The sequence below is a fragment of the Desmodus rotundus genome, chromosome 1 (genome assembly GCF_022682495.2).
Source record: "Desmodus rotundus isolate HL8 chromosome 1, HLdesRot8A.1, whole genome shotgun sequence".
NCBI lineage: Eukaryota > Metazoa > Chordata > Mammalia > Chiroptera > Phyllostomidae > Desmodus > Desmodus rotundus.
In genome coordinates, this window is record NC_071387.1 from 28044567 (window position 1) to 28070598 (window position 26032).

At 44.6% G+C, this 26032-nt stretch overlaps 1 protein-coding gene across 1 annotated transcript in view; it reads right to left on the reverse strand.

Moving 5' to 3' along the window:
- The window catches only part of TGFBR1 (transforming growth factor beta receptor 1), a 46512-nt gene extending 37123 nt beyond the window's left edge, over positions 1-9389 (reverse strand). The window contains exon 1 of the mRNA XM_053922282.2: positions 9223-9389. Within this exon, the coding sequence (XP_053778257.1) occupies positions 9223-9304 (82 nt within the window). The 5' untranslated portion in view covers positions 9305-9389. The remainder of the gene's footprint in view (positions 1-9222) is intronic.
- Positions 9390-26032: the final 16643 nt, after the last annotated feature.

Here is a 26032-nt window from a genome sequence, read left to right on the forward strand (position 1 = left end):
AGTTGTTTATTTTGGTAAAATAATTACATATAATTATTGTTGAAGGAAATCTACAATACACAATCTTGGTGTTTTTATTTAAATGTGTTGCAGACTGAATAACAAAATTAAAATGTCAGTTTTTCAACTGGAGAAAGTACTCAAATCAACAGCCATGTGCTAAACAAAGAGACTCAATTAGAGCACATTATGGTTCAATTTGGAAATGAATACATCAAGTAAAAAAAAAAAAAAACCCACAAAACTCCACACATATATTGTGTGTTTTTGTACAGATGAAAAGGAATAGTTACTGCTTTTCTATCTCTATATTCCTCTTAAAATATAACTATCTCCTCTAAGTTCAGTGCTCCTGAACATGCGTATTAGTCTTCACTTCTAGTAGAAAAAGCCATTTGCTTTTGCTTTTTTTCCATGGGAGCTATTTGTATTTCAATGCATATTTAAAGGTCTTATATTGTAGAAATGTAACAGGATGCCTGCACAAGGTGTCCTAGAACTATAAATAGGACACTATTATGTAATCAGTGAGGTTCACACCTAGGAAATCTAGATGGAATGGTTATCCTGAAGCAAGTGAACAAAAATAAGGAGGTTCGGCCCTGTTGGCTAGGACAAAGAAACGTGGGAACAGGCCTAAGGGATCTCAATAACTGCAGAATAAGAAAGGAAAGGAATCCACTCAAGTCACACAGAGCGATAACCCCGAATTCTTCACTTTATTTTCCAATGCTCCTTCCACAAAGACTTCTACAATGGACTCTGTTCAAGAGCAGGGAGAAGCCTGATTTTCCCAATGAAATCAGCCCATCTCTAACCAAAGAATGCCCTTCATGGTAACATATGTGGGTATCTTTTATATAAATATTGGGGTTACTATGCAAGCTACATATGGTAGGGGCACGCTTACTGAGTAAACAAAGTCATCATTCCCACCATCCATTACCCACACAGGAGGCAGCTTTTCAAGCAGGAAACCCAAGCAAAGACACTCACTCTCTGGACCTTGCTGTCTGGTGCCTGTTTGCTGAAAGGTGCTGTTCACCTTTGGTTACAGTACCCAGACGAAGACTGCCAGGTGGAGAGAGGCCAAAAGATAAGGACGTGAGGAAAACGTCTTTGTAAGCCAGGTTGAACGGTTTCACGTTTCTCTCTATTCATTATCCTCCAGCTTTTAGCAAAGCTTGATTTAAATGTTCCAGTCTTACATCAGCTGTTCCCTTGGCACTAGGTTAAGACTAGCGTGCTCATACTTGGACCAGAGCCTCAGAGTGCAGGAGAAAAATGGTAGCAGCAGGACTAAACTGAACCCTCAACACGTGTTAAAGAGGAAGCCTGAGAAAACAAGAAATCAGGGCAGCCGGGTCCAGGCACCCCTTACCACTTGCATTGCAAGATTCTCCCTGCATTGCAACCTTCCTGTTTGCGGCTCCATATTATTAAGGACGATGGCAGCCTCGTCGTGAATTCTCTGTAATAGGAAATGAGATCTACGCAGACTATCAGGTTCCCTTCCTCACTGTTAGAAAACTCTGAGCTATCTATTGTGCTCAACTACTAAAGCTTTTTTCTGCTAAAAGTTATATAGATAATGTTCTCTTTCTTTTCCCCTTTTACTTATTGATTCTTATCTTTCTGATCATTAGTTTTGTTCTTAATGTTTTTATTTCAAGCTTCCTAAATCCTGTTTTGAAAAATGGCCAGAGTACAAAAGCCAGTTAATGAATACATTTTCCCCATACAATAAGAAAATTACAAAACAGTGATCATCTCAAAGCCTTAAATGCTGGGGAGGTTGAAAGTCTGTATGCCAGCTAAACACAGTGAGCAAAGAAGCTTGGATTACACCTGGCAGTACAGAGATCTAGAGTAGAAACAGAATTTGGGAGTTAATCAATTCCCAGAAATTCCTTCTACAACTTCTCAGACAGACAGCAATCCAGTCTCTGCCTGACTACTTCCAGTGACAGGGGACAGTACCTTATAATGCTCTACTTTTTGACAGTTCCCATTGATAGAAAGTCCTTCCTTAATACTGAGTGAAATCTGCCTGTCAGTCTACCAATTAATCATAGTTCTTCATTATATTCGATGCATTTCCTCTTCCAAAGACATTCCCTCAGTTATTTAAATATATAATACTTTCCACTTATTGAGTATCTACTGGGATCAGGCCACGTGCTAGGTATTTTATAAACATCACAATACACTACACCTCCACAACTGTCACTTAAGTTCGGTGTTGTCCTCCTTTTAAAAGTGAGTCCCAGAGAGATACACTGATTAGAATCTAATTCCAGACAAATATGTGGGGGTTTCTACATCTACTCCCACAAACAAAGATTTTATTAAATTATTGGAAACCAAGTCTCGTGATCTGAATGCCTTCAAAACTGGAAGAAAAACAGATCAACGCAAAGAGAAAAATAAAGATGGTCTAGAAATACCACTGTACCAGTGTTTGGTCCATGGAGAAAAACAACAGCAGGAAAAGCACTTAACAAGATAGCCATCAGGGAGCTCCAGGAGAAAATCAAGGTTGAGACCTAGGGAATCACAACCATGACCTGAAGCCAGTGGAGTAAATGCCGGCCAGGAGCCAGAGCAGATTCCCAAGAGGCCAGTCATACTACTGCAGAGAAAGCAGCACAGCCTAAAGGCTAATTTCGGTACTACCAGAAGATCACAAATACCAATTCTGACTATATACTTCTTTGGTGTTGGGGGCTGGGGCAGCAGGGACAAAGCATGGACCTGAAATCCAGGAGGGAAGAATATCACAGTGAACTGAGCAAGGTTCCCTATCTAAGCTAGGAGTTCAGGGTCAAAATAAATACTACTCCACTTAAGGTGACAAGGTACTGAATCCAAAAGAAAGGGAATGAGGTGAAAGGTGAATGATGATAATCACTTCTTTGCCTAAGGTTTTCTCCCAGTTCCAATCACGTTCCAGTCTTACATCTGTTTGATTTGAAGCAGTGTCTTCCTTTTATAAATACATTTATAATTAAAAGATGAAACACAAAATTTGACATTTTTAGATAATGTAAGAGAGTGGAAAAGAATCTTGGGTTGGAACCAGTGTCCTCAGAATCTACAGTTACCTTCTAAGCACTGGTCACCTGGACCGAGGAACAAACGGACTTTTTAAAAAGAGTCTTTATATTGCTAAGTAAGAACATAATCAAGCTTTTGTATCATTGTATAGCTACCATACAGGCTTGGTTCTGAGAGTTAAATAAGGCAAGGCAGAGAGAATGCCTGGCACATTCTTAGAATGCTGGGTCTGGCAGAAGTAAGGCCTGCTTGAGTATGGTCGGTAGGGTTACATGAATGTCTCCCCCTAGAGGGACAGCAATTTGAACATTTCACCTAAAATGGCATACGGTGTGCTTGAGTGTGATATTGTTACATTATAGAATCACATGCTTATGATTTTGTAATAAAAGATGTTGTAATACAAAAAGGGGCGTTACTGTGCTGGAGCCAGTATATTCCTTTCAGATTGATAAAATAGCGCAAGGACCACTGAACCTTCAAGAAATGTCAAATGTCAAAATGTGGGTATACCTAGGAAGTCGTAATTTGTTTTGCAAGTCATAATTTTTTTTGAAGTTAGACATCATTCTTTACAATGTGCAATGCTCTCAGATTGCCGAGATGAGAAACCACCTTTACAAAAGGCCAGATCTGATCTATAACATTGGACCCATAAAACCAATCAAACTTACTTCACTCACTACTGTTTGAGAACATGTTTACCCAAGGCAAACACCTACAAGTCAATCAGCCACAGGTTCACATCAAAAAGGGGTAACCATAAGACACCTATTTGCATTATCTGATCCAAAACCATACTGGACTGAATTCAGAGCAGCAGCAAATCTTAATGTTTCTGGAGACTGCCTGGATTTGATATTGAGAAAACTCAGTTAAGAAAGGACATTAAATGTTATCCTAAGTATTCAAGTTAGGCTGGGTAAGATAGACCATAAATTCTGAGAAGATTCCAAAAGTTTTCTTGAGCCAGTTCTGTGGGTCAAAGCATGAAAATCCCTGAGAAACATGCCAGCGTCTGCCCTCGATTCCAGAAGCAGGAAGCAAGGACGTGACCCAATCACATGATACCCAACCACAGTCCATCTGTTCCGAGAATGCGCATTATGTAAGCCACAACCAAGAAGGAACAGCAAAACACAGGAGGTTTGTCAACATGTGCAGCGGGGCTCTGTGCTTCGAAGAGACACCTTCTTTCTTCTATCGAAAAGGCAATGGCATTTTCAAAACCCTTTTAATTAGAGATGAACTTATCTGATGCACCATAATGGTTCAAGAATGGTGTCAAGTTCAGATAACTGTTTCAACTAGGCCTAGAAGAACCTTTGACAAAAGGCCCTCCACACAGTAGCAAGATTTGTCTTCCTCTTGATTATATTGATCATGTCAGTTCTCCATTTAATTTCAATAACAAAGTAGATCATCTAAAATTCTAAACCTAACCATGAGCTGCAGGCCTTTCAATTACATCCATTTCAATGTTTCTCAAAACTGTTTCACCATGTTCCAAAGTAAAATAAGCCTAATTTTCTCAACCAATAAGCACTATACCTTTCACTATACCTAGGTCCTTTCATCAGCAATATAAAAAAGATACTGATATAAAAAAGTTGAGGACTTGATAACTTCCTCCTCCTTCCCACCTACAGAAGTCACTTTTCTGAGGTTCTTTGAAATCAAGATCATTTAGGTAAGTCACTCTGTGGTGTGCAGCTAGAGACACACATGAGCAGAGCAAGAATGATAGGCCAAGTACAGACAGTCCCATGGCTAAATTCCCGGGTGCCTAGCTACGGGCAAAACTGGGAAAACAAGGACCTCACCCCCAGGGTAATCTCTCCTCCCACAGAGTACTGCTGGCCATTGGGTTCAGACCTCTGATCTTTCATATCACTGGTCATGTGGTCCGGACCCTCCCTGACTTTTCCTCCCTTTGCCTGTTGCTAGCCAAGAGGTTAGACCCCCTTGGAGGGGGAATGAACAATGGGGCTGGAGAACAGCCCTTAAGCATTAAGTCCCCAGGACAATGCAGTTCTGACCCGCATCAAATCCATCTAGGCCCCTGTTGTGTTCCAGCTCCAGGCCCAGAAAAGCAGCAAAACCCAAAGCGATGCTACGGCTGACATCAGGACCAGCTGCACTGCCTAACCCTGGTGTTCACCCATCAGTGGAGACCAGGGCCCTGAAAGGACACACCTGGAAAGCAGGTGAATATTCTATTGAGACCCTCTCTTAGGACTTCCCCTGAAATCTCTACCCTTAAAAGCCCTTGGGACAGAGGACGCAGAAGCTCTCCCTCTGCCTCTTCCTCCCCCTAGGTGCATTACCTTCCCCCTTCTCTCGCCTGGGTAATTGGTTTCCTGAGCCCATTCCTTACAGCTCCCTTCTTCTGCCTCAGTGACTTTCTAAATAAACCTCTTCTTATAGTTTGAATCTTGGCCCCGAATTCTTTCTTAGCCAGAACTCAAGTACCAAGGCTGCTGAACCAAGATCCAGTCTGACTCCACCAGTCTAACGCCTGGTACCCTCCTCCCCTTCAAGTCCTTCCTATTTTACAGAGCCATACAGGGCACAAGATTTGGAATCAGAAAATCAAAGTCCCTATCTCCGCCCTGCCTGACCCTGAGATATTCACCTTACCCCTCTCAGTCCTGTTTCCCATCTGTAAACTGAAGTGACTAATGACTTTCACCTTAGAATGCCCAGTCCCGATGGGCATCCCATATTATTCTCCCTCACTTATCCCACTGAGAATGCCTTTCTTATTTGTTTCCAATCACATATTGTAGGGGTTTTAGAACTGCAAAGAAAATAATAATAGTGAATACAGCCAAATCACAGTATAGAATAAGGAACTTAAAGAGTAACTTGCCAGCCAGTCGATAACTGCTGTGGTTTCTGTGCTGTAGGGCAGTCTCGGGGACAGTTGGGGTACACAGTTTGCAAAGAGAGCTTAACACTCATCAGGTCCCCCTCTTTGCCCACTGGGATTCTAGCCACCTTTCAAAGTCAGGTTAAGTCCTAAAGTGTCCAGGAAACTTCTCCAATCACTTCAGTCTACATTAATCATTTCCCTCTTTGAATACTGATGCTTCTGTATGTGCAGGGTGGGGGGCAGGGAGGTGATGCCAAAAATACTTAACAACGCATGCCACAATGGTACCAACCAATCAGAAAGGATGTCTGACCAATCAAAACACACGCGGCCATGGGAATTGCTGGATGAACATCAGACCTACCTACCACTACCAATACCAAATAGCAACCTCAAATCCCAATACAAGTTTCTCATCTGAACTTCACAGTCTCATGAATTAGGAAAAATAGGTATTATCCCATTTTCTGCATAACTAGGGGTGAAACTGGTAACAATAACCAAATCTAATAACCACCTGCTTCTTTTACCACATCATATGACTTGTCCTGAATATACATCATGTTATCAATATTGCATAAACTATACTTATATATAACAGTATACTACATGAACGCTCAGCTCGGTCAAGTGGAATTCACTCAATCAACAAGCATTTACCTAAGTGGAACAGAATATAAAACCCAGTGCTAGGTTCTGAGAGTATAAAGAAAATAAAAGGCATAACCCTGGCCCTCTGGGTAACTATATCATGTTCAAGAGTATAGTTAAATAGCAGTGCAGGATGGCAGAAATAAGCAACAGAAAGTACTGAAGTACTATACAGTTCAGAGGAATAGGGTACAGGAAGTCAAGACTGAGAACGTCCCTCTGCACACTCCCAAAAGGGGAAAAACTGAGTATGGAGTGAAAAGGCTGCAAAGTCAGAAGTGGGAAAACAGAAATCTCTGGAATGGAGGGTTTGCAAGATACTCAGGGATGACTCTAATCATAAGCCTCAAATGCTACTCTAAGTGCTGAATACAAATGGATAATCTTGTAAAACCTTTGTAGGGATGACTGCGGAAGATTAGCTTGGCAGCAGCCTACAGAAAAGCCAAGGAGAGAAAAACACTGGGGAGCAACTAGATTTGAGGGATAATACAGGCAGGGCTAAACTGATGGCTGATGCAAAGGAAGGGAGACGCAGACATTCAAGAGGCATTGATATAAAGAAGAGTTGGGTTTTAGGCATGTTTTCAAAGAAACAAGTTATGAAATGGCAGAAAGGAAGCAAACAGCATTCTCACATGAGATATACATGTAGACACAGTGGTACTAAACTGTACTACAGACAGGGAACCAATTTCCCTAGAGAAATCTATGTTGAAGAGAACAGAAACCAGGCAGAGAAATACAAAACTGATACCCAGACAATAAGGAACTGTAAGCCAAATTATAAACTTAGAAAAAACACTGAGCTTCTTCTGAATGTATGAAAGGATGGACTGGAACATCAACACAACCATCAAGGGCAGGCAAATCAGCTGAGGTAGTCTACACTTAAGTGTATTAGCACCCAAATCAGCTTTGTATTACATGCATGCCACTGGAGTCTGTAAGCTCCTCCAAAGCCTGGCGTAAGCAATGTTCTCTACATCAATTACTCCAATCCCGTTACTGAAATCCATGAAAACTTTGTGTGGCAGGCTAGGTGGAAAAGAATGAACTGTTCTTCAAGTTAATAGTGGTGTGAAAATGTAATTTTTGCTTGAGGCAGAACTATACCGATTCTCCCATCTGTCCCCACATTTATCCTGCCCTCCCTCCTTAGACCAATGTCAAAGATCTACTGTTGTCCCTAATGTAGGCCCAAGGTGAGGGGACTCCAGAAAGGTACTAGGAGTCAGAAAGCCAATCTGATTTTCAAACCAAGGGCAAAATCTAAAAGTGAATAATAAAGATCAATTGCTCACGAGAGGATGGAAAAAGCCAAATAGGCTAAGCCAGACAGTTTGGTGTAATATTAAAGGTGTAAAGGCTTTGGAAACACAACCGCGGGTGCAAATCCTAACTCCAGCTCTTAGTAATTGCGTGGAAAAAAAAAAAAAAAAACCCTCTCCACACCTCAGTTTTTCATGTATAAAATGGGGCAAATGCTACTGGCCCTGAGGATTCAGTTATGAGAATGAGATAATGTACTTTGGTGTACTTTTTATGCCTCTACATCATAGTAAGTTCTTAGTAAAGAGTAACTCTTAGTACTAATTGGCACCTTCAGGCCTGAGTTTTTGTTTTTGAAAACATCTAGAATTTCATTTCAGAAACAGAAATGTACTTTCGCTATATTTTAGTTGCTAACACTTACTCCTCGGTAGTAAGCAGTGACCAAGCACCTCAGTTTTGATTTAATATTTTGGCAAAAAAAGCAACATTCTCCCTTGAAAACCAGCTACACAGACGACTGATTCAAACTGTCACTCAAGAAAAGGAACCTCACTAGTGATGTTCCTTCTAGGAAATGAAAGGACTTGATCAATTTACAGAGCCATTCCCATTCAAACATTCCAAACCCCGTAGAGTGAACAAAAGTTCAAGTTCCCACTACGAAAACAATCTGTAGCCTTCTGGTTACTGGATTCACTTCAACACTTCCCAGACGCACGAAAGAAACATTCCGCTCGTCTTCGTACCTCCTGCTCTTCACACAAAGCTTCTCAGCTCCTCTTCCAAAGCTACCGCTGGCTGCAGAAGCAGCCCGTCTCGGCGGGGTCGGCCCCGCTGACCCAGGGGTCTCAGCCACACATCGCCCCCTCCACCTCCCGGGGAAGCCCTGGAGTCTCAAAGCTCACACCCCGCGCGGGAAGCCTCCTCCGCCCCGGGCGCCTCGCGCACCAACCCACTGTGGGTGGGGTGCCCGGAACACCGCCACGCAGCGCTCTGGCTAAAGCCAGTCCGGGCCAGCCTCACAGCCCTCGCCCACTCCCTCCCCAAAGGGCAGCCCCCGATCTCGGACCGCTCCGGTGACGCCTTCCCCGCGGAGTCGACAGCGGGGTTGGCCGCCGGCTGCCAGCAAGCTCGTCCACCCGCTCTGGGACACACGTCCCCGCCTCGCCTTCCCTCCCCGCCCGCAGATCTCCTGGCGACAGCCCGGTCAGAAAAGCCCGTCCCCAGACCGGGCGCCGCCACCTGCGCCCCCGGCCCCGCGCCATGTTTGAGAAAGAGAAGGAGTGAGCCAGAGGCCGGGCCCGGCCCGCGCGCCCCGCAGCCGCCCGCGCGCCCCGCAGCCGCCCGCCAGCCCGGCCGCTCACCCGTCGCCCCCGGGACCAGCGTCACGGCCGCCAGCACGAGGGGGAACAGTCGGGGACGCGGAGCAGCGGCAACCGCTTCCATGGTCCCGCCGCCACCGCCTGTGGCTCGGCCCCGCCGCCGCCTCGCCTTTGCAAGCCTCGCCTCGCCCCACCTCCCCCGCCGCCGCGGCGGCCTCGCTCCGGCCCTTTGTAACTGCTCGGGGGCGCGCGTCCATTGGCTGCCGGGCTCCCTCCGGCCCCGCCTCCTGGCAGAGTGAGAGTCGCTGAGCGGGACAGAGCCCGGAGCCCCGCCTGCGGGTCTGCTGGGCAACCAATCCAGAGCCGCGGGCGCCTGGCCGATGGCCACGCCCACAGACTCCCCAGAGTTCTTGCTGCGAGACCCCTGCCCCAGCCGGAGCAGCTCCGGGCTTGCTGGAGACTGCGTAGGGCCGGGGCCCAGTCTAGCCCGGGCCTTGCGGTCCCAATAGTCCCACAGGGCCAGGGCTGATGAATGGGTGTGTCTGGGTGTGAGTCGCTTTCGGAAAAAGTCTGAGGCCACTGACGCTCTTTTCCTCTAGCCTCCTCTAGGTACTTAAGATCTGGTACTGATCCCGGCACAACCCCGACACAGTCACCCAGATCCGCAGTGTTAGGCAGGCTTCAACTTCCCCTTCCCAGATCCATGCCTCAACTTTCAACATCTCTGCCAAGATCCTTCCCCAGTGCCCTTCACCTACGACTCGGTCTTCTGTTTCCTCCCGCCGTCAGCGAGTACTCCCAACCTAGGCACCACCCCGCGCCAAATTCCAGGCCCAGCAATTCCCCAAATCTTGGCCTCAGATACCAGCCTCAGGCTTCAGATCCTGAGATCAGACACATCCCTGAATAGCCTCCTGCCTCCCTCCGTAACTCAGAGCAGACCCAGAACGGGACTTCAAACCACACTCTGCCCTCCTACCCCTTTAAGATTCAGGTGGGACAGGGAAGGTCCCCACCTCCACCTCCAGAACAGGAGGACTCCCCTTCTTAGAACGCAGCACCCTGGGGAGGATGGGAAGCAGTCACTACTTTGAGCTGCCTCTGACAAGCCTGCACAATAATTCTGAGGTGTCACTAGAAACCCAAATAAACTCTGCTACGTTTTCATTCTGAATTTCTAATTTACTGTGAGACTGTGAGACGCTCCACCCACCTTCCCTCTGGGACGCCAAAATGAGCTCCAGATTTGTAATTCCTCCTGTCAGACTAGTCCTCTCTTCAGACACAAACACAGAGAACATTTTTTTCCACAGAACCTTTTAAGGAGAAAATTTTATTTTCTGTGCGATTCGAAGATGGAGTGAAAGAAACGTTGGTAGCAGGAATCAGAACCAGCCTCCTGTACTGGTTTGTAAACTACTTGTACCTGCCAGTGAACACTTCCCCCCTGAGCTGTAGAGGGGCGGGGGTGGGGTTGCTGGAGCTGGGATCTGTCACCTGCCCCATTCCCTTCCTGGCTAAGACACGTACTTGAGCAAGTCCGTTAACCTTTCTGAGCCTCCATTTCTTCATCCATAAAGTGGAAGTAATATCTACCGCCCAAGGTTAGTGAAAGAATGTCAGGTATGGGGATTCCTCCAGACTCCTACTTGCTCCTCTCCTCTGGACTGGTAAGGGCCTGGTATGCACTGAACGACCTAACAAGGCATGCAGCTACTGCTCAAACCAAGAACGGCCTGCCTTCTGGGGCTGCTGGAGACCCTCAGCAGCAAGCTCTCCTCTTGCTCCCTGCAACAGGCAGACCATGCCTGGAGAGACCCCTTCTGGAAGGCTCCAGTCCCAATCTGCCATCTCATGTCCAGTTTCTTCAATGGAGACTCGGTGAGCAAGTCAGGGCCTTGTGACAGCTGAAGTCTCTAGACTGCTTTTCCACTGCTCTATTCTCAGTACCATACATAAGAGACATTTGTCTATGAATGAATGGATGAATGAATGATTCAGCTCAGGCAAGTGACTCTGTTTCTGTCATCATTAGGTTCTTCATCACTAAAATGAAAATATAATAGTGCTTACCCCATTTATACATATAAAAAAATGAATCACATGTCTTGGGCCACTTAAGTGACATAATATGTCTGGAACAGTATCTGGAACATAGCAAATATTTAGTTAATGTCATTTCCTTTGCCCATCTCCTTCCAGCTCTGTATGATTTTAATCAGCATTCATGTTCATGGTAATCTGTGCCTTTTCCCTGCAGAGAGCCTCAGTTAATCAGTGTTAGGGTATCTGCTATGACACACTTTCAGTTCCTTAACATTTTCCATGGAATTGAGTGTGTTCACTAGGAAACTGAGGAACAGGAAAAAGAAATGAACTATTTTTAAATTTTATTTTCCTGATATTAGGAGGAAATTTCCATGAGCCACAGATCCACAAATAAACTACATTAAAATGGAACAATAAATTATTAGTTTAACATCATGGTTCTCAAACTATTAAATGTCCTCAGATTACCTGGGGAGCTTTTAAAAATGTAGATACCTGGGAGTCAGCCCTAGAGAGTCTGCTTCAGTTCATCCGAAGCAGGCCCAGGAGTCTGCTTTTGCAATAATAATCCCCAGATGACTCTGCTGCAGGTGTCACCAGGCCACACTTCGAAAGGCACAGTTTAGAAAGAATAACCTTAAAGTTCATTAACTAAAAATGCACCCTTTTGAGAGAGGGTGGGGAACGGAAGAAGCTTCTGGCTTTGGAGGCCTGCCGACCCCAGTTGGAATTCTGCCATTTACTAGACCTGGGGTCTGCACACACTACTTGATCTTTCTGAAATGTCTCATCCCCCGGTATAAAGTGGGATAAAGACTCACATTTAGTTGTAAGAACTAAATGAGCTATTGAACTTGAAGAATCTATCATAAAGGTTAATTCCCTTTAGAGTCTCTACAGGCTCTCAAAAAGGCTTACAGGTGTTTACTCCAACATCTTGATTTTAAGGGGAAAAAACTGAGAACCAGTCCCCAGCTCCTCAGCTGCAGAGCCAGGATTAGGAGGCTCTCACGCCAGTGCCTTGCTCCCTACCCAATACTACCTCTCAGTCTTTATGCCGACTACGTTGTTTCCTTTTCCTTTTGGAATATTCCATTAAGTAAAATGTTTTCTTCCAAACAGAAGGCAGAGACCGACTGCCAGGGCCTAACCTATGTCTATTCCTACATTCATTTTATAAAAGAATTCTCATTTCCTTTGGAAAGCAGTTCACCTATCTAAAAATCTCGATTTCCCAGGCTTCAGGCACCTAGATATGGCCATGTGACAGAGTGCTGGTTAGTGAAACATAAGGAGAAATCTATCAGGTTGAGCTTGTGGGAAAGATATTGTTTTCCTCATAAAGAAGAGAGACCCATCTCCTTCTCACCTTCTTTCTGCCTGGAACACAATTGTAATGCTTGGAGACACAGCAGCTATCTTGTGAACTTAAAGATGATGATGTCCATAACTAGAAACAGTATAGAGAAAAATGGAGAAAGTCCTTGATAAATTCCTTGAGCAACTGTACCAGCTCTAAAATGCTTACCCCTGGAGTTCTTATTATATGAGAAAAATCAATGTCTTTTCTTTAAACTTTAGACTCTTCAATTCTAGTCATATACTAACTATTGTTGTGTATTTTATTTCTCTTATTTTTTAACCCACAAGATATTATTGACTTATACCATAATTATCTATTGCTAACTCTTGGTGCTCCTAACTGAGTGACAAATCACCTTAAAATTTAGTGGCTTGAAGAAATAACCGTGTATTATTTCTCATGAGACTGTGGGTAGGCCGGGCAGTTTTTCTGGTCTAGGGCAATTTACGTTGATGTCAGCTGAGCTGACATATGAGTCTACAGTCAGGTGGTGGGTCACCTGGGAGCTGAACAGATCTATAATGGTCTAGAGCAGTTAGTTCCTCTATGTGATGTTTCATCTTCCAGCTGGCTAACCTGGGCTTGTGAACATGACAGTTTAGGAGGGGCCAAGATAATGAATGGAAGTTCACAACTGGCACAACATCATTTCTGCCATATCCCATTGGTTTGGGCATGAATTGGGTCAAGGCCAAATTGGGTCAAGGCCAAAGAGTGGGGATATAGAGTCCATCTCTTGACAAAATCACATTGCAAAGGGGCATGGAGACCAGGAGAGTTAGTAAGTGTGGCCATGGCCATTTTTGCATACAATTTTTACCACTTTTTGTAATTTTTTTTTAACCTCTATACTTTCCATCTCAAATCACTTTCATTCTGTCTGAAGTATACCCTTTTGAATTCCCTTTAGTGAAAGTCAACTAGTGGCAAACAATCCTAGTTTTTATATTTAGTCCTTATTTTTGGACAGTGTTTTCACTGTCCACTGACTTAGAATTCTGGGTTGATCATTGTTTTCTCTCAAATACTGAAGATGTCATTCCACCGTCTCTGGCTTCCACTGCTGTTTATGTGAAATCAGATATTAATCGATTTCTCCTTTGTAGGCAATCTGTCTTTTCTCTGCTTTTTAAAAATAGACTTTATTGTTTTAAGAAATGAAATATAAATAAATAAGTTAAAATTATAAATAATAAATAAAAATATTTATGTTTCAGGTTCACAGCAAAATTGAGCAGAAATTAGAGTTCCCATATAGCCCCACCCCCTACCCATGCACAGCCTCCCCACCCCATCAATATCCCCAACCAGAGTGGTACATTTGTGACAATTGATGAACCTATATTAACACATCATTATTACTCAAAATCCATAGTTTACATTAAAATTCACACGTGGTGTTGCACATTCTATGGGCTCAGACAAGCGTATGACGTATATCTATCTCGCTAGTATCACACAGAGTAGTTTCACTGCCCTAAAAATTCTTTGTCCTCAGCCTACTCATCCCTCCCTCCCTAACCCTTGTAAACCACTGTTTTGTTTTGCTTTGTTTTTTTACTATCTCCATAGTTTTGTCTTTTCCAAAATGTCATATAGTTGGAATCATACAGTATACAGGCTTCTAACTAAGATTGGCTTCTTTCACGTAGTAATATGTATTGAAGTTTCCTTGATGTTTTTTCATGGCTTGATAGCTCATTTCTTTTTAGCGCTCGATAATATTCCATCGTGTAGGTTCACTACAGCTTATCCATTCACTTTCTGTAGTACCACTTGGTTACTTCCCAATTTTCATTCTGGATAAAACTGCTATCAACATGCATGTGCGGGTGTTTGTATGGACACAAGTTTTCCACTTGGGTGAATACCAAGAAGTACAAATGCTGGATCATCCGATAAGAGTATGTTTAGTTTTGTAAGAAACTACAAAACTATGCTCCAGAATGGCTGTATCATTTTGCATTCCCGCCAGTAATACATGAGGGCCCCAGTTGCTCCATATCTGACCACTTTTATCTATTAAATTTTTCATCTCTAGAAGGTTCATCTGGTTCTTTAAAATTTTTTCTTTCTCTCCTCTCATTAGGTCTACAATTTTCTTTACATCCTTAAGCACATGAAGTACATATATAATAGCTGTTTCAATGTCATTTTTAGATAATTCCATCATCTTTGTGATTTCTGGGTCTGCTTCTGTTCACAGATATTTTGGGCTGTCATTTTCCTGCTACTTCTTACCTAGTGATTTTTGATTGGATGCCAGACATTGTAAATGTTAGGGTGTGGAATGCTTAATTTTGTTGTATTCCTCTCAAGAGTCTTGAACTTTTTCTGGCAGTGAGTTAGGTATTTCAGGTTAGTTCAATCCTTTTGAGGCTTATTTTAAAATTCCCTTAGGACAAGTCCAAAGTAACCATTATTCTAGGACTAATTTTGCCTCACTTACAAGGTATGGCCTTTTCTGGGATCTCTGTTAAATGCTCCATACATTTAACAAGGTCTCTCTACTCTGGCTGGAGAGAACTCAAATGATCCCTGACTCAGTCTGAACTCTGAGAATTGTCTATTTTATAGCTTCTCAGTAACTGTCTTTCCTCCAAAGGTGCTTGTGCTGGCTTTATTTGGTTTCTCTCTGTGCACGCATAGATCAGTGTTCAGCCAAAGGCTCGAAGGGACTCCGGTGCAGATTTCTAAACCTCGGCACAGCTCCTTCCTCCCCAGATCTCTGCCTTGCAAATGCTGGCGGCAGCTGCAGGCCTCCTGAGTGCTGACCTCTACCACCTCGGCTCGGGGGGAGTGGTGAGCATCGTTACTCATTCGCACACCATCTTTTGTGAGTGTCCACTCACGTCGTTTGCCGTAGTCTTTTATTAATGATTTATAGGAGTTATTTACATCATCTGTATTTGAGTCCTTTGCAGATGTGTGTATGGTAAATATTTTTGTTGTGTTATTTTCAAAGAGCAGTAGTTTTATTTTTTATTTAACAGTTAGTTCTTTTGGTGTTCTGTCCAGAACATCTTTGCCCTCCCTCAATCACAAAGATATTCTCCTACATGGACTTCTAGCTGCTCTATAGTTTTAGCTTCTACATTTAAGTCTTGAATTAACTCACATCTTGTGTAAGAGGTAAGATATGAATCAAACAAGGTTCAATTTTTTGCATACTGACATTCAGTGGATCTAACATGATTTGTGGAAAAAACTTTTCTTTCTCCATTAAACTACATTGGTACCTTTGTCAAAAATGATGGACTGTATATTTGTGGGTTTATTTACAGGCTGTCTTTTCCTTTACATTGGTCTATTTGTCTATCTTAATGCCCATATCACTGTCCTGACTACTGTACTTTATGGTAAGTCTTAAAATCAGGTAGAAGGAGCCCGCCAAATTTGTTCTTCTTCAACATCGTTTGCTTAATCTAAGAGCTTTACAGGTCCCAGTAAATTTTATTGATAGTTTCTCAATATCTACAAGGATTTGGGGAAAATTGAAAACTTTATAATATTTATTATTCTAATCCATGAGCATGGTATATTTGTCCATTTATTCAGGTCTTTAATTTCTCTCAACAATGCTTTGTAGTTTTTAATTGGTAGAAGTCTTTCATAATATTTGCTCGTTTATTTCTGAGTAGATTTTATGTTATTGTAATTGAAATTAATTTTTGAAGTTTATTTTCTAATTATTTGTTGTTTCCATTACATTTTAATTTCAATGATTTTAATTTTCATTTGTAGAGTTCTATTTGGATCTTTTCCAAATCTGCTTGGTCTCCCTTTATTGTTCCTTGTCTCTAACATGTTATTTTAATTGGTCCTTTTTAGAAGAAAAACATAGCAATCAGTTTCCATAGTCATGTTTGTATATAAAAATTCCAGCATTTGAATTTTGAATTCCTGGGGGTCTATTTCTACTCTCTGTTGCTTCTCACTTACAGTGCCTCTTTGTAAGTCTAGTTATTTCTTTATCGAAAGCTGTGTCTCTTCTTTGAGGTCTTATTTGTGGAAATTCTTTAAAGTCTGAGATAATGGTAGGGTTCTCTGTTGAGGATTTGCGTTTGTTCTTGAAACCAGTACCACTACTGGCCTTGGATTACTCTACCTTAAATTATTGGCTTGAGTTTTTTGGTTTTTAATTTATTGGTTTATTGTTTAGAACACACAAGGAACATGGATTTAGGCTTTACACTACATAAGGGATAGCTTGTGGCTCTAGATTTTTCGTGACGATGTTATTTTTTCTTCTTTACTCAGCTCCTAGGTTCTTGCAGTCCCCTGGTGGGCGATGCGGTTCATTAGTACTTGTGTCTGGTTCCCCCTTTCACCGGGAGTAGACCTTCAGCGTCTCATTTTTATGCGGGAGGACTTCAGAGGCCTTGGTTGGCCCCTGATCTTTGTACTCTGTGATTCCTTGTACTCTGTGAGGCCAGACGACAGACGCTCAAATTCATCTGGTTCAGTAAATGTCCCCAGAGCAACAGCCAGCTGTAGTGCTCCTGTTACCCCGCTGAGCTCCTTCTTTCATTTAATGTTTTGGCCTGAGAATCTCTTACTTTCTTGCCAGCTTATAAGCACATTTTTAGGAAGACATATTTCCCCAGCATTTTTAGTTTTTTCCCATGGGAGGCTCCATCCACCAATTACCAGCAGTGAACCTCCTACTACCCAACCTCCTCCATCCACAGACATCTTAAAAATTGCCATCAAATTTTCTGTTACAGCAGAACACTGCGTAACTGGTATAGGTGTCAAAAGGAATTCAAACAAAAGCTATTTTGCCAACACAGTACGAGAGAAATTCAGCTGCTGGCATTGTCTCCGCTGCTTCTCAAATGCGGAAACATGCTCACAGTCTGTCTACCCCCACTTGCCTCTGTCAAGCTGCTTTCCCCAAATGCTAGGGTGGCTTTAAGAAAATGTTTTGTGTTTTGTAGTGTTTTTGTTTCTCTTAGACTTTTGTTGTGATTGTCTAATTTTCAACACACTGAGGATACATACTTTCTCTGCTTTGGGGATTTCATTTATTCCCTAATTTTTGATTAATTTATAAATGTCCCTTGGGTACTGGAAAGCAGAAGTGGACTCCTTTTTGTGCATGCAAACTTGTGAGTGTGTGTGTATGTGCATATTTAATCTTGGTCGTTAATCTGCCTAATTTCGAGGGCTTGATTGCAAAGACAGAGAGAGGTGCCCTAAGCTCTCCCCTCTGCTTTCCCTGTTTCCCCGGAGACACGTCCTGCAGCCTTCACCACCCTCCTCACGTCCTCACAGAACTAAAAAGCACCTCTGACTCCCTGGTCCTGTCCGTCAGGGCTGTGGCCAGCAGTCTTGGGCCACCTCCTCTCTGACCCTGAGAAGTAGTCCAGTCCCACAGCTGCAGACTGTGGCTCTGTTTGCACCAGCCCAGCCCTCAGACGGTTGACCTTAACTCGTCCCAGCTGCGCTCTCTGGGACTCAGCCTGTAGGGGCTGACTACAAGGTTTCTGCTGTGTTCCCATGTCTGAGTTGCGGTACTCATCTCAGCTGTGGCCCACAATTCCTCCCTCTTGCCCAGCCTTCCTTTTATCATTTCCCCTTGCAAGACTGGAATCTCTGGCCGGAACTGAGTCCAGACCAACCTCCTAACGTAGTTGTCTCTGTTTTTGAAATGCCCTTTGCTGTTCTCTGTCTGTCTAAAGATCTTGTTCTTTGTTAGAATCTCTGGAGCTGTCTGCCTGCTTGTCATCTGTCACTCTTTCTCCGGTTGCAGCCCGACTAGTCTCTTTGTGTCACTATGGTCATCTTCCTCCTGCTGGCCTGCCCTATCCAGTTGCATTGTCTCAGGGGGGAGCCCAGCTTTCCCCAGACCAGCCAGGAAGGTTCCCTGTGGTCAGGACAAATTGATGGTTTTCAGTAGGTTGCCACTATCCCTTCCCCTTGGCTCAAATTTCCCTTGAATCACACGTTCTGAAAAAGTACAAAGGGAAAAAAAGGTCAGGAGACATCAAATGCGTGCCTATGTGGCCTCTGTATAGGAGCCCTGCACAAGTTTACTTCTACACACACACACACACACATTCTCATGCACATTTAGAATTACACAGCTAAAACAACAGTGTGCACATTTGGTGCAAGAGTTCAAACAAAACACAGCAGCACTGAGGAGAGCTCAGGACAACTATATGGCAGATCCAGCAGTCAAAAAGCAAGCAAGGATAACCTCCAAGACTAAGCACGCGCGTGCGCACACACACACACACACACACACAGGTTCACACGCACAAACAGCAGAGCCCAATTCTATTTTCCAGTGTGCACAGGACATTTACAAAATTGATCATAAAGTAGGAAACCTGAAGAACTTCCTCCAAAGGAGAATGAGGAGAGGATAACCCCTGTGTCCCCAGTGTGTTTGAAGTTGGACATTCCTAACAAAAGTTCAAGTGAAAACCAAACAAAAGAAAATATTCAAAAACACTTAAAAATTCCTGTGGTAGCCCTGCAAAGTGAAAGGTGGCTGGTTTGATTCCCAGTCAGGGCACATGCCTGAGTAGCAAATTTGGTCCCCTGGTCAGGGCGCTACAAGAGGCAAGTGATTGACGTTTCTCACTCACATCGTTGTTTCTCTCCCTCTCTTTCTCCTTCCCTTCCCATCTCTCTAAAACTAAATAAATAATTCTTTAAAAAATTTTCCTTAAGCAACCCAAGCATTTGGAAAAGTCAGCGTTAAAGAGGAAGAGGGACAGCCTGTGAGCATATTCTCACAGTTGGAGAAGTTGAGATAACACCAGAAGCTGAGTTTCTCTTGTACTGCATTGCCAATAACTTTTGTTTGAATTCCTCTTGATACCCATAGCAAATATTCTACTGCAAGGAAAAACTGACAGTGCCTTTTCAGGTTGTCTGTATCACAGGCATGGAGGTGGAGAGTGGCAAGGTGGTGGGCAGGGTGGATAGTGGGCATCCCAGAGGATCAGATCTCCCAAAAGCTCAGGATCAAGGATAGCACTTAATGCAAGTGAGCTCCCCACTGCCCCCAGTGCAGCCTCTGCCCACCTAAGTCAGGCAAGCACCAGCCTTGCACAGATCCTTCCTACCTACAGCGGAAGGGCAAAGGATCCCATATACATCTAATGGTAGTGTCTTGGCCACAGGGAGCCTCTAAAAATTCTCTGGGCCAAAGAGGGATGGCGACTGTCTCCGGATGGTCTTTGCTAGAGGAAATGGGAGATCCTAGAGCACCGTTGTATTACCTAAACTGGAAGAACTAGGAAGAAGGAGGATGAGCCTTAGCAGGCTCAACATTCTCTGCCCCGTAGCTTGGGTGCCTGTGTCCCCAGTTCCACCTGCATATACCACTTTTTAAGCCAAACCAGCAGGATCCAGGATGGTCCTAACCAGCTTGAAAGTTTCTGGAGGACCTGGACCTCCCCTTTGTGTATCTCAGAATTCCCATCACCATTCCCATAATAACACCTCTACCCCAAGGACAAGAACTTCCATTTGATCTTATGAAATGAGAGCAGGCTATTCATTCTGAGCTCCAAGGCAGGAGACCCGACTTCTAGTCTGGTCTTTGTCACAAAGTTGTTCTGTGGTCCTTCTCTGAACCTGTTTCCTTATTTGTAGAAAATAGGGACAAATGTTTGGGAAGAACAGAGAGAGAGAGTTAAAGCTGCTTTCTAAAATCTGATCCCCCATGTCAGCGGTTGGGGAGGAGGAATATGGTCTCTCGAAGCCTGAGAGTGGTAAGAATTCTTTGTGTTACAAGAGAAGGGAACCCAGATCAAAAGAGCTTAAGCAAAAGAATAAGAAGAAGGAGAAGTAAGAGGAGGAGGAGGAGGAGGAAGAGGAGGAGGAGAAAAAGGAGGAGGAGGAAGAAGAGGGGGAAGGAAGGGAGGGAGGACAGTTGCCATAAAAGAGAAGGACAGGGCAGACGATGTCATTGGCCCTCTCACATCTCTCTCTCCATCTTAGTCTTTTCTCTGTGTAGTCCTGTTCTGTCCTTCAGACATCTTCTTGAACGTATTAGGGGGTAGAGGAAATGGCCAATACCTTCTCCTGACAGACATTCTTAAGCAAAATCCTAGGGATAGACTCTGATTGGCCCAGCTGGGGTCAGGTGCCCATCCTTTGGGTCAGGGTTTCTCAATGGAGAAGCTACTGGCCTTTCAAGTAGGACCATTTCCATGTAGTGGGACACTATGCAGGGCATTGCTGATGTTTGAGACCCCTGCATTTTAAATGCCAAAAGTGCTCTCCAATCATTGTGGTAACAACAAAACTGCACCCGAACCCCCATTTCCAGCACAGTGATGCAGGGTTCAGTACCACCTCATGGGGAGAACCACTGCCTTGTATCAGCTGCTGAAGCCAGGGTGCTGTGGCACTGTGAATGGCTCGACCTGGGTCACCTGTGTTCACCTGTCGTGCATCAGGATGGAGAGGACACCATGTTTGGCAACCCCACCAGATGCATATGGCACCAATGGTTGAGGAAGAGTCATTTCCCAGAGGAACTGTCACCAGGTTCCTATGACCAGAAGGGATGATGTACAAAGACCAACAGCTGTTGGCCGCAGGCCTCCACCTTTGTCCCTGAGCAGAGCAGTGAGTGCTCCCAGAGGGAAGGATTACCGGCCTCCTCCCGCCAACCAGCCTCTGGCCCTCAGCCACTCAGCATCCTAAATCTCAGGACTTCAGCTCAAAAAATGATCCTCATTAAGCTGGCATCGAGGCGCTCCTGATTCCTTGTGTTTTTGACCTCCCCACATGCACCCTGAGCTTTGACCCCCAAGGTGCCCTATGTCCCCCATCAGCACCCACAGTCAGCTGGACTAAGCTTGCTAGACCAGACGAGAGCCAGTGAGGGACATTTTGTGAACCAATCACACCCAGGACAAATGCCGGTTTCCACTCATGAGCTCATCAGAACTAGGCCTCATCGTGTTTCCAGGAAAGAGCAGAGAGGCCCAGAGCCCAGCCATCTTTGAAGTTCCGAGAAAAATGGAAGGCAGTACTGTTTCTAGAACCCGGGTTCTTTCATAGCTCCATTTGCTAAGCTGAGCTGAGCTGAGCTGAGCTGAAGCCGCAGGAGTCAGGTTCTGGGAAGCATCTCATGTGACTCAAAAGCAAATTGCAGGGCCTGCTTTTCAGAGGGACTTCAGAGAGCCTGAGCACGGGGCGGGCACAGCTCAGATGGGGACCAGCCTGCACCCTGAGTAGTCCTCCCCAGCTCCCCAGAGGGCACTACTAGACTCCTCAAGCCCCAGAACATAGCCCAACCTCCTTTTTCATTTTCAGTAAAATAGTTAAGACAATTGGGTACTTTCCAGAAGAATTTAACAGTGAAGCTAAGGAAAATTTAAAAAAGAAAACGCTGAAAGTCCACCAAACTTATCTGTGTCTCTGCTTCTGGAAGATTCTGCTCCACACTCTGTATGAGAGTTCCATTTATACGTGACTCCACACCATTTCTGAAGTGGGTTCCTTCCGCCCAACTCCAGCGAAAAGCTGGTGTGCTGTCAGGCGCCTGCATACACTCCCTGCCCTCTCCTTGCCCTCATGGGCAGGGTTGACCGGGGAAGGGCAGGTGCCCCTGGAAGGGCAAGACTACAGCATGTGAGATCTTTCCACTCAACTGTTCTTATTTCCTTCCTCAAACCTGGGTAGGTCACGGCCTCTCAGCTCAGCTCTTTTTTCTTCTAGGAGCTCACCATTTAGTAAGGGAGCTGGCTGCATACGATGAATCACCTCTCATACTATGGTGACCCCAATATAGCTGGGTCACCTCATAAGTCCCTCAATCTAATGTCTCATCAAATCAAACAATCACCTGCCTTCCCCCAAATCACAAAAAAAGTCTTAAAAGTTTTTATTGAAAAGAAAGTTTTGAATGGTGCCACAAAGATTACATTTAAATCTCTCAAAATGAGGCTTGTGTCACCTCATCCTCTTCCACCCTCCTGAGAGGGACCTCCATCCATTCTCACGTATACCCACCAGCCTTGACCCTCTAAGTCTCCCACCATCCTGATCTCTAGCCCCAAAGGCCTGGGAATCTGGTGGGAGAATGTGGGCCATGTCTTGGCAGGCTGCCAGAGAGGACAGGTGGGCCACCTGCTCCTATTTGTCTGGCCATCATGCGACAAAACAAGTGAGGTAGTGGTGTCTTCTTCTGCCACTCTTTCCTGTGTCCATCCCCAAGCACTGTCGCTCCTCGGGATCTGCCCCAGATCCTCCCCCTTTGACTCAATCCACACGTCTTCCCGGACAACCTCCAGTGCTCCCCTGCCCTCCCCTGCCACGGGCATGCAGGTGACTCCCAACTCCCTGTTTCCCCAGGAATCCAGCCTCCTAAGTGCCCCGGTCTTTCAGTGTGTAAGCTACTCCTTGGAGAACTTAGAGCTTGAGAGGAACCTGTGGTCACCTACAAAGCTCTTTTTAGGGCAGCAAAACCATGACTTTTATAAGTAGGTTATTGATGATGTAACTTGGAAATTACCCTGTGTCGTATTTGTTTGTTTTTCGGTCTTTCCCTCTCCCTCCCCAGTAAGTTCTGGTCTGGGGTGGGGGAGGGGTGGACAGTGAATAGCCTTTCTGTGTTTCATACCAGCCTGGGGCTCTCCAAAGCATTCATCTGTAAGGTTTGCAGATCTTACCAGGATTTGGTTGAGTTTTCTGATAGACAGATTCCTGAATTAATTGGGTCACGTTCTCCCCACATGTCCTGGTCAGCCTAGGCCTAGGATTACTGCCCATTCCCGGACCAGTCCTAGTGCCAACTTAGTTGGAACTATGACAATTGGTTTAGGGCTATCATGGACACTCCTAGAGCCCATCCAAGCTATGTGGCTATCCCACTACATGGGACAGAGAGAGAGATGGGAGGTGAGCAAGCAACCAATGTCCCCTGCAAAGTATCTCTTGAGCAGTAGCTTGCAAACATTTTTGGAACTCGATCCATAGCAGGAAATGCATTTTACATTGTGACCCAGTACACACACACACACACACACACACACACACACCATTGGAACAAAACTTTCACAAAATAATATTCACCCATTGCTCCTGGAAACAAACTCTGATATTTTGTCATCTGGCTTCTTGACCAGGTAATACCCAATTCTACTTTCAATTTTTTAAAAAGTGGGTCTGAACCCACTAGATCGACTTCACAACTCACTAATGGGTCATGACCCACAGTTTGAAAAATGCCACTCCTAAGGTCTGCCTAAACTGCTTGCATCATTTAAATAGTTACTAAAATGCATCATAAGTTCTCCAGAAATATAAGAGGGAAGTGTAGAAGGAAGTGGGATGGGGTTAGTGGAGGGTACCGGGTCATTAAGCACATAGGGATGGTGCTTGCCACTTGTGACTTAGAAGAAAGGCCTCAAGAGAAGAGATTTTTGAGCTCCAATGTGGGAGTCCAGCTTCAAGTAGTGGGGCAGTCCCCCGAGACCTGACCCCTGAACAGATGAGATCCGTGGCTACCAAGGACTCCCCTCAAGGGCCGCTATGGACACACGAATCAGCTGGATGCCCTGAGATGTTTTGTCCTGTGATTTTTGTCACCCAGAACCCAACCACCACCTCTGACCAGATTTTTTCTACCCCTTGCCAACCACAATGAGCAGACAGATGCTTTTTGGTCACGCTAGGGCCAGGTTAGCCCAAGCACCTACTGTGTGCAGGACAGTGTCTGTGTATGTGGAAGGTGTGTGTGGGAGGTGTGAGGATAAATAGGCCATGTGTCCCTTTATATGAAGTTAAATGACACATACAAGTAAATACTATATTTTTAAGGATACATTCACATGATAAAGACAAAATTCAGAGTAGCAGTTAGGGGACAGAGAGAGAAAGAGACAAGGAAAAGACACAGTTATGGGAACATTCTATTTCCTAATCTAAGTGGCAGATACTTAGGTTATTGATGCTTTGTTATTCACTAAACATTAAAGATGTAGTGTATGCCCACAAATAGATGTACACACTCCCATTGGTGTGTATAACAAAAATATAATAAGCCATAGACTCCGTGCTTAGTCAGCTCACAGACTCGAGTGGGAGACAGACATAATTACAACTAATGTATTGTATGATGAGATCATCAGAAATATAAAGAAGCAACTTATTTGCTAGTTATATGACCTTGGGTAAATCATTTTGTTTCTTGAAGGCTGAGGTTCTTCAAGTATATTTTATTTTTATTATTTTTAATAGTTTATTTTTATTGTACTTTTCCCATTCAGATACATTGTAGGTGATAGAAAGATAGACACATGTACATCAGAGAGTTATTGTGGGATTCGATCGATAGGAAACACATGAGAAAAATGCCTGACAAACTGTCAAAAATATGAGATAATATTATCACTTTGGGTATCTTTGCAACTGTCTATTTCTTCTGTGAAACTGCCATCTCACGCAGTTTTGCGCTCAAGTGCCAGTCTGAAGGAAGCAGGTTGTTAGTGACTGTAAATTATTCTCAGTCTAACATCTTCGGTGTCTAGCGCGATGAAAGATGCAAATGAAGATGATACCGGCTACTACTGAATAGCGTGTGATTGCCAGAACAGGGGCTCAAAGCTGCAGAGACCCATGGGGTGGCTAGTTGGGGAAGGGGGAAGGCCCAAGGACTTTGAACTAATGGGCTATTGGGGAGGGAGGTCGTTAGTGCTGAGTGGAGAGTAATATGCTTCACCTTCCCTAAGGGCTCTTTCAGTCGTTAGCAGCAGACTGCCATTGCCACCGTCACACTGGGCCCTGGCAGGGACTGCTCCCCCACAGTGTCCTGGCCTAAGTGGACAGAGATCCCTTCCCCCAGCTCCCATCAGCCTAAGAAAGCACAGGGACACTCTGGCTTCTGATGCAGCCAGAGTCCTCTCTCCTTCAGGATTATCATTCGCTACGAGACACCTGACTCCCGCCCAGACAGCCAGCCCAGCTCTGCTGGCTCCTTGCTCAAGGTCCTGATTTTGGGCTCCTTGCCATCTCCACGTGAAGAGTTCCTCCCGAAGGTCCTGGAGGCTTATTCTCAGGAATGAGGTGAGAACTAGCTATTAAGGTTCAAGGACCCTGCACATGAACTGACTCCTGAACTTGGGCTCTAAACATTGTCTCTCTTGGGAAAGCATATGTCCCAGAGATGAGGGGAGAATGAGACAGGTTGGAGCCAGGTAGTCAACAATCAGTTCCCAGCTGAACACTGAAACGGGGTAATTTAATGAGCCTTTAATAAAAGGATTGTTTTTAAAGGGATGCAAGGCTTGGAGAAACCACAAGAGAGCAGGCAGAACCCCAAAGGAGCTATTGGCACCTGGAGAGAGAGTTCTGTGAAGGGGGCTGATGGACAGGAGCTGAACTTTTCAATGGAGGGATGCAGCCAGACCTTGGCGATCCCACAGATAGGGAACCCCGCAAAGAGGTACCCTGCTCTCAATCTCT